The sequence below is a fragment of the Sipha flava genome, unplaced genomic scaffold, assembly GCF_003268045.1.
Source record: "Sipha flava isolate LNK unplaced genomic scaffold, YSA_version1 231_pilon_pilon, whole genome shotgun sequence".
Classification (NCBI taxonomy): Eukaryota; Metazoa; Arthropoda; class Insecta; order Hemiptera; family Aphididae; genus Sipha; species Sipha flava.
The window spans coordinates 655,413-665,137 of NW_020272868.1; the positions used below are offsets into that span (position 1 = coordinate 655,413).

General features: G+C 29.3%; 1 protein-coding gene across 3 annotated transcripts in view; it reads left to right on the top strand.

Annotated features, from left to right (window-relative positions):
* The window catches only part of LOC112683612 (FERM and PDZ domain-containing protein 4), an 81,725-nt gene extending 74,331 nt beyond the window's left edge, over positions 1-7,394 (top strand). For 2 of the 3 annotated variants that reach the window (XM_025554714.1, XM_025554715.1), the window contains exons 4-20: positions 1,626-1,794; positions 1,864-1,977; positions 2,257-2,505; positions 2,578-2,697; positions 2,777-2,916; positions 3,028-3,247; positions 3,318-3,395; positions 3,681-3,785; positions 3,862-3,991; positions 4,083-4,219; positions 4,287-4,372; positions 4,437-4,770; positions 4,845-5,042; positions 5,108-5,321; positions 5,377-5,855; positions 5,916-6,068; positions 6,928-7,394. In XM_025554714.1, the coding sequence (XP_025410499.1) occupies positions 1,626-1,794; positions 1,864-1,977; positions 2,257-2,505; positions 2,578-2,697; positions 2,777-2,916; positions 3,028-3,247; positions 3,318-3,395; positions 3,681-3,785; positions 3,862-3,991; positions 4,083-4,219; positions 4,287-4,372; positions 4,437-4,770; positions 4,845-5,042; positions 5,108-5,321; positions 5,377-5,855; positions 5,916-6,068; positions 6,928-7,272 (3,271 nt within the window). In that variant the 3' untranslated portion in view covers positions 7,273-7,394. The remainder of the gene's footprint in view (positions 1-1,625; positions 1,795-1,863; positions 1,978-2,256; positions 2,506-2,577; positions 2,698-2,776; positions 2,917-3,027; positions 3,248-3,317; positions 3,396-3,680; positions 3,786-3,861; positions 3,992-4,082; positions 4,220-4,286; positions 4,373-4,436; positions 4,771-4,844; positions 5,043-5,107; positions 5,322-5,376; positions 5,856-5,915; positions 6,069-6,927) is intronic. The other variant, XM_025554713.1, reaches the window with a different exon arrangement.
* The last annotated feature ends 2,331 nt before the right edge of the window (positions 7,395-9,725 follow it).

Genomic DNA, 9,725 nt, shown 5'->3' on the forward strand with positions numbered 1-9,725 from the left:
AAAAAAAAATATGTAAGTGATACAGTCCAACGTTGCAGGTGAAATTATGAAATATTATAAAAAGAAAATGTTTTTTTTTCAACTTTTACTAGTTTATGTATTAACTTATATTTTCGTATTAAAATGTTGATGTCCTACTTATTGTTATTATAGAATATTCAGAGTTATTCGACAAATCATAAAATTTATATTCTGAATGATTAAGTTACTTAAATAATAATAATAACCATCTGTGTTTTATATATTATTATTAACATCTATGTATAATCATATTAAGTTTTCAAGTTTACAAATTTTGGAAAAGAAGCAATTAACTATTTAATAAAATTTTCTTACAACATGGACCGAAAATTAAAATAATATTATTATTACTAAATATCTGTTATTTTAAAATAATATTATTGGTTTTATTAAATATTTATAAATTATTTTTATTTAACTAATACGTCTCAAAAAATAGAAAACATTAATTTGATACCTAAAAATTTATACACGTGTTATTAAGCATAGAATTCATATCTGTTTGAGTCGTTTTCGTTGAATTGTTTAAAATCTACTACAAGAACGTTAACAATTTATTTAGTAAATATAAAAAAAAAAAAACGAAAATACACTCTACCAAATAACAGCAAAACGTTTTCCATTTAAATACGTAGTACGTACAATATACATCATCTGTATTATTGAAAAGTTCAATATTTACGTCATAAATTAAATAAAAATACCTTGAACAGCTATCGTTCTCTTACAAAAAATAAAGGCTATGATTATGAAAAAAAATACAATCAAATCATGGAAAGGTTTTTATATTCAGTATGTGTCCTATCAAACAATATGTATTACATAAAATGTATTTAAATGTTATCTTTTCATATATTTTTGTGTTCAATTTTATTTTATTTTCTGTTAAATTTTTAACATTTCCGAAGTGTTTTTAATTTAAAAACGTATTTGATTAAAAAAATATATCAAATCGCACAAGTATTTGTTATACATTATTTATGAGACTACCTTAGATTTAAATACATAGCTTGACTTTGTTTTAATTGTTTTTTTTTTTTTTTTTTAATAGCTATTCAGAATTTAAAAATGTAAAATCGTTTACTTTTAAACAGACACAACATGTATTTCATACATTTTTTATGTACTTTTTATATTATTACAGAAAGTTCCAAAATTAATTTACGTGGGATTTTAAGTAAATTATAATTTAAATGTGATGATGTATTAAGTAATTTATTGTACACATTCAAGCTTTAATACTAATAAGTAAAAATTTTGAAAAATAATTATATTAAAATTGTATAGTAACTTATTGTAAAAATGTGATATAGGTTTGATTATATATTTGAACTATCTATAAATGCATAGAGACATTTTGAAATTATATACATTTATACTGAATAATGATAAAGCTTTTAACTAATTAATATTACAGTTGAATTATATTATGATTAATTGTTATGTTGAAAAAACAATCTAATCGATAAATGAATACAATTTATGTTTATCAGAGATATTATCAGATATTATCAGAGTGTTTATCAGACAGAAATAGTTTGTCTTAGATTAAAAATTAGCGTGACCAATACTTAAAACTGTATATGAATTTTTTTCATTTACAGGTTTGTAACTGAGGGAGGTCCTAGTGATTCCAAACTTTTACCTGGTGATCAGATTCTTCGAATAAATGATGAAGATGTTCAAAATGGCCTCAGGGATTATGTAATACAATTGGTCAGGTCTTGTAACGAAACTATCACTTTGCTAGTGTGTCAACCTCCACTTGATAACGTAAGCTTTCTGTTTAATATTTAATGTGTTCAAACATTACGAGATTAGTACTTTTTATTTTGATTATAGTCAGCTAGGAAGTCGGCTTTATTAAGTTCAGCGAAAAAAGCTAAACTTAAATCGAATCCATCTAGGGTACGTTTTGCGGAAGGAGTACTTGTAAACGGTTCTCCATTATGTCCGGTAAGTAATACATATACGATTGGAAAATTTTAATTATTTTCATTTAATTAATATTTTATTATTAAATAATGGTTAATTTATTCAAAACATAAGACAGTTTACAATTATTTATACTGTAATATGACAATAAGTAAATTTAATACATTCTATAAGGATGATAAATTAGCGTCTTAATTTATAACATTTAAACAATATTTTACATGAATAATACATAATTTATAAGTCTGAAAATACAAAGATGTTTGTTATTAATTATTATAATACGAAATAATCATTTAGGTATCTGCATTCAGTGGAGGTGACCCGAACATAGCTCTGCTACCTAATGTACTCAAAGTGTTTCTGGAAAACGGTCAAACGAAGTCATTTAAATACGATTCCACTACCAAAGTAAAAGATGTGGTGTCTTCGTTACAAAACAAATTATGTATTAAAGCTGGAGAGCATTTCGCGTTAGTACTCGAACAAGTCAAAAGTCTTCGTAGGCATAAATTAACTCTACTAGACCCTGAACACACATTGGCTAGAGTAAGTGTATTAATACTTTAACTAAATCATCAGTTTATACACAAATATGTATAATGTAATATGTGTTTATAGGTTGCGTCTAGGCCAGGTTCCCATAATCTTAGATGTTTATTTCGAGTGGCATTCGTACCAAGGGATGCATGTGATTTGGCTCAAAAAGATTTGAATGCATTCGAGTACTTATACTTACAAGTAAATGTTATACAGCCTAATTGATAATACTCCTTGTTCATTTGACTGAAAAATTTTTTTATTTTTTTATTTTTTGAAGTGTTGTAACGATGTGGTTCAAGAACGCTACGCACCAGAACTTAAGTACGACATTGCTCTGCGATTAGCAGCATTACATATCCACCAACATGCTATGGTCAACAATATACCTTATTGTAAGGTCACGGTCAAAGCCATCGAGTATGTACAGATTATTGGTTATTTTTTTAAGTATTCCTATACGCACTAAAATAAAATCTATAACATTATGTTAAATTTAATCCGTACGATATGCTGCTTTGTGTTCTCCAGAAGGGAGTTTGGTTTAGAAAAGTTTGTGCCAATCTCGCTCATGGAATCAATGAAACGAAAGGAATTACGAAAGCTACTTACTCATTTATTAAAACTCAACCAAACAATGACGGGTACCAATTACAAAACACTTACGGCGTTGCAGGCGAAACTTTACTACTTGACCATTATATCCGAACTGCCTAGTTACGGGGCAAAATGTTTCTCCACCAATGTCCGTGTAAGTGTACCGATGAATAACAAATCCAATATTAATATACGACTAACGATAATGCAATTTTATCTTACAGGATTGCAATTTGGAAACTGTGATTTTAGTCAGTCCTAAAATGGGTATAAGCCAAATTGTTGGACTCCGCAACAGCATGGTAAGTTTCATATGTTATCTGATCTGCCAACGTAGTATTATACATGAAAACAAGATACCGTATCACTTAAGGCCTTTTGTTTTCATATTGAAATGAAATATATATATACATATCAAGAAATGCATTGAAAGTTATTTTGTCATTTTTGACGGAGTTGTGAAACAATTTTCGCGATACGAACATAATCAAACTTTCTACTTATTGTTCTGTTGATGTAAAGTGGCGAGGAGGATTAGACTAAAAACTTTTAGAAACCTAACCCAATATTATTAATTTTCCTTATAGCCTGTACCATTGGCAGATATTGAACAAGTTACGTTGGTAAAAGTACAAAAAGAAGATCAAATCTCAAGTACAGTTACATTATATTTACAGAATACAGTTCAAAAGGTAAACACAATTGCAACTGAAAAACTCAGAATTGTTGTTATTAGTTATTACTTATTATTATTAAATATTCTTGTAGGAAGTTAGTTTTTGTATGGAAGATCGTGATACAGATGAATTCATACTCGTTTTAAAAGGCTATTATAAACTTCTAATGACTATGAGTTTACCTGTCGACCGAAAAGGAGATACATCACATATGGATAGTGGTGGGAATATTGTATTTTTTGTTTACCGAAAAACCTAATTAATTAAGTCAACGTATGTTTTAAAAACTAATTTATATATTTTATATTATAGCACCTCAATATTATTCACATCATATTGTAAAGCCATCACTTTGGAGTTATGGGCCATCTACCATGTATGCCAAAGAACAAGAAAAGTTAACTAATTTTGCATTTTGCCCTATGTACACGCCATTCAAACATGAAATGGTTAGTATATATGACGGATTGAAAAACAAAATTAATTTGTTTAATCCTATTTTTGTATTATTTCTAGCTCAAACCCAATGATTATGGGTCATTAAATAGGACTATATGGGCTGGTATGCAAAATGGAAATGTAGATAATAATATGAACACTATGTAAGTGACTTTTTTCATATAATTTGTAAAGATAATATTATTAATAAGTAATTAATATTTGTAGGTCTTTGAAAAAACATCAAAATGGTCACCTAGAGTACAAGCCAAATGGCGTTGTGAAAGATAAAGCTGGAATTGATGTTCAAAGCGTTGTGTCAATGGAAATTTTAGAAAGTGATAATAACTTTATAGAGACTCGTAATGAAGAAGTATTGAGAAGAGTAGCTGAAATGCAAGAGTTAGTTGAAAACTCTGAACAATATCTAAATAGACATCAACGTGAATCTAGTGACTCGGACGGTTCTCACATATCATCTGATGGTTCTGTTTCATTACCACCACCTCCGACCAATTTAGGTCAACTCAAACATAGTGATTCGTTATTGTTATTAGCTCAAGTATGTTACATTTTCTTATAAAGTTATAATTATTTTAGTAAATTATAAAAATAAATAATACTATTTGTCTTTAGAAGGGCACTGAAGATAGTATTACGGCTGCAGTTCAAGCTCTAAATTTAGGAGATCTTGAAAGCGATACGGAATCCATAAACACACCATCGACTAGTCCTTCACATCGTGGAAGAAATTCAAATAGAGACTCTGATATTAGTTTCGGTTTACATAGCCCAGAAGGGTTAGCTGCGAGTTCGGGTCATGAAGCTCTTCAGGTTAGTGGTAGTTATGTCTGAATAAGTAGTATAATAAATAGGTTATATAGTTGGATTAACATTAGGAACTCTGGAAAAATCTACAAGAGGATAATAGATCGTTGCCGAGAAGTAGCTTATATTTAGAACCAGACTTGATAGATTTAACATTAATACCACCACCTACAGATGCAGCTAAACTAAATCAAACGAATGGTTCGAATACCGGTAGTCAGTGTAGTTTACCTCCTACATTGTTCGCCGACTATGACCACCAACATAACACAGACAGATTTTTAGGTATGTGATGATTAAAAATATCCTTCTTTAGTTAAAAAATTGTGATTTTCCATAGATTCCGTATTGGATAATGGGTTCAAAAACAATACTAGTCTAATGAATCTGGACCTAGAATCTTTCTTGGCTACAATGACTATACCTCCACCACCATTAACCAATGGAAGGCCAGAAGAAAAACAAGCCAACGTTTTAACGTCAGAAGAAATATCTTCTTTTATAATACCCCCACCTCCTCCCAAGGCCACGGTGGTTGAGAACCAACCAAAACCAGAAACTGAGGAACACCAGAACAAAAAAATCTTAACATCTGTTAGCGCAGCGACTACACCCGATGATCCTAGTGCCACAAATGAAAAAACTTTACCCGGTTTCTCTTGCTGCTCTAGGCCCAGACAGCGTAGTCCAGAAACCCAACCACCGTGTCTCCCTACTAGAGCTCAAAACATGACTCTTCCTCGTGTCAAACCTAAAGTACCACCCAGAATAGACTCTACTTTATCTACTAAACCTCCATTGCCACCAATGCCCTCACAAGTACGATGAATAATACGTACTTTGATGATTAATATATACTAAATACTATTTATAATTTAGGAAACACTGATGCGGAATGGTTGTTACTCGACAAACAGGGATGCTATTTCAGTAATTAACGAACTAATAAGCCGACTAAATGAATTTAGCGAACAATGTAATGTAGCTCAGACTCAAGGTGGTGGCACACAGCTTGACGAAACTAAATTCCAGGTATGATGGTATTTTTAATCGATTTATTGATTAAATCTAAGAAAGTTAATATTTTAATATTATATATGGATATAAATATTACCTATATATTTTATTTAACTTGGACGAAAAACTTAAATTCTGTTATAATCGTAAAACATAATCTTTATTATTTATTAATAATAATATTATTTATCCATATTATTTGTGCGATTGTTACATTTTATAATTTATCATTTTAATCTCTTCTATAATCCTTAGAATGTGGACATTAATGAATAAAAATAATTAGAATTTGTGACTGGCTTAGTTAGTCTTACCTAAACTCAGAATTTCGACTTATTAAATTAATTCACCTAGTATTCTATTCTAAACAATGTCATAATTGAGTTAATTATAATCAAATTAAAACTTCTGAAGTTAACTTGAACTAAAAATAGCTTATAATTTATAATCGGATGCAGTTATATTTGTTTTTACTTAACCTAATGAGTTTAATTCATTACGCCTTGGTGAATACAGTAATAGTAATGCATTTATGATTACTTATTTAAACAAAATAATAAGGTTAAATAAAATAAATCGCAACTTCAAACGTTATCTTTTAAACAATCAACCGCTACCATTGAGAAAATAAAATAATATAAAGGTATAAATAAAATGAAACTTAACACATTTAAGGTTGTAAGACTTTGTTGTGTCTTAAATGTTGGATGATTATTAAATCATTTATTGGATATTGACTTATGGCTAACTTTAAAATGTGTGTCGTTAATGGTTGCCAGAATGTTAGATATATAAGTAATCGATTGCTTCTCAAGCAGAGCAGTCACCTTAAACAATATTTATTGTCTTTTTTTGTGTTCCCACGTATTTGCAGGAAGCCAAGGATATCCTGTGCCAAGAAGCCAGGCAACTAGTGACGTCCTCAAAAATCCTTATCCGGTGCTACATGAACCCAAAAAGTCCGGAATTTCAGGCCAACCTTTCACAGTGCGTCACGCAACTTCGCCGAATGACCGTGCTCAGCGGCAATATGACCAAGCATACGTCATCCCCGCTGCAAACCAGAAACCTCATACTCAAGGTAACCGATGTGTTACATACGTTCCACGGTCTTTTGATAGACACAGACGTATGTACAGAGACGCTCACCAAGCACGCTGAAGGATTGGCTAACGTGTTGGCGAAACTGTTGCGTAGTCTTAGGGTGTTTTCGCCATGACGATAGAGAACAGTCAGGAACGCGAAACCTGGCTTCAGATCATTGTTATATACGTATTATTTTGTTGTTGTTTGTTGATATACCAAAAAAAAAAGTATTTGTTTGTTTGTGTTTTTTTTTTATATATGTGTAATTTGACAAGTCTCAAATTTATTTTAAACGTTAACTCAAAGCCAAAAAATCATTTTATTTAGTTTTAGATTAAATAACGTGCACCAGAAAAAAAATACAGATATTGTGTCTCCCCTAATAATTATCTCCAATTATTATTTTATGCTCAATCCATTTATTAAATTTCCAAGACCAAATATACATAGGACATCCTAGTTTGCGAGTCGCGTCAGTTTGGGTACAACCGCACTCAATCCTAGCAGAAAATTAGTGTCTGTATTTATATTACTTTATTTTTATTTTAAGATAGCATTAAAATCTAGTCAAATTTTAGAAAATAATTTATATGTTTGTTATACGATTGTACAAATATTATATTAATAATAAACATAAATAAGGTTGTTTTATTGACTAAAATATAGTTTTTATCCAACGTAAAATAATGGCATGTCAATTAATCAAAACAATATGTTCGCAGTTCACTTAATACCATACGAAAATAGTTCGATTTCACTGTAAAAAAAAAACCTTATGATATATTAATAATATAGAATTAGAAATATTAATAACATTAAAAAAATTAATCGGATGTTTAAGCTAACGTTAATTTTTCCATTCCATAATTATGTCTATTTATTGATTATTATTTGAATATGTATTGTAATTTTATCACTCGTACCAATAATTTCTTAATATTATGTTTTATATATTATATTTATTATTATTATATACATTCAATTATCTATGGTACGTAGACAATTTGTTTTAACACCGACATAGATATTATCACTATTATGTCATGAACTGTATTATTAAAATTATTACTTTTTTATGGAATTTCATACGTTACTGATGAACAAAATGTAAGAAAATTGTTTAAAGATGGGTTTTTAAAGAAAAATATGATGCATAATAAAACATAAATACTTTGGTTAACATTTTTTTTACGTTATTTGATTTATTGTACAATTGTCCTTTTAGAAGTCTACATTATTTACGTTTTTCTAACGTAAAATGTTAATGTTATCGCATTAAACACTAAAGCAGTTATATACGTGCGTATATATTATGATATACGTTATGATTTTTATCAATGCATTAATTTGTATACAATGTGTATATTTAATTTATTCTTCACGTCTAAATATCAATAATCGCAGAATGTACGCATTATTTGCTTGATTAAAAAATTACACAAAAACTACTGTATAGTTAGTAATTATTCTGAATAATTTCTTTGCGATTACTAAACTGTACTAACTATAATCGGGAGGTAAATATAAAAAATATAATAATTTTATGAACTAAAATATTAAATAAAATAAATAAAACAACACTATATAAGTGCGCAATCAATTGGAGTGTCATTAAATAAAAAGTAAACACAATTAATAACCGATTGTAAATATCCGCAGAAATTAACGATCTAATAATAAGAGAAGAAAATTACGCAACCAGAATAAAATAATTAGATGCACCGAAACGTAATGTGCAATATCACATCCTCCTTTTGTATTTTTTTTCTTAACAGTTCGAACGTAAAATAAAATAACATTTTACTTAAAATATTGTCATCGTCTTAATATATTAAGCGTATGAAAACTAAAATAATATTGTAGATATATTACAGAATTATATTTTGTTGCACGACAACAATTAACTGTTAAAAAGTGACTAATGAACAATTTTACTTAGCGCAATTTCTCCTATTGTATTGTGAGTCATGCCTAAAATACGCATGTTTATAAGTTTTTAATTTTTTTCTCTCCCAATACAATGAAACTATACTAAAATTGTAAGATTCATACTTGAACTTGCGTAAATTCTAGTCTATCAATTAGATTGGATTTATTATCGCTAGTCGGTAAAAAACGGACGCGGAATACATTTTTAATCGATCGGTATTCAGGTGGTCTGAAGAAACATTGACGGTACAACAAGTGCACATCAATATATTGCAAAACTAAAATTTTTCTTTTTTTTGGCCTTCCGATGTCCATGTTCGTTCCAACACTTAACACAGAGTCTAGATTATAATATACACATCTTACCATTATTAGAAATTGGATCCCGGTCGGTTTTAAAAGGCACATACCAATGAAAAACAGGGATACAATAAATTTTTTACCTGCTATTGTAATCAACATGCATAACAACATTATGTATATATTTATTATACGACCGTATCGGACATAGCGGGTCCGGGGAGGGAAACACGTTTCGTTTACCTAATTCGGGTTTTTCGGCACGAATTTATAGAAATCGGGATTTAGGTATACATACTCACGTCAGTACGCACGACCATTTCGTAAAATTGTCTCATATACACACACACGTGTGCG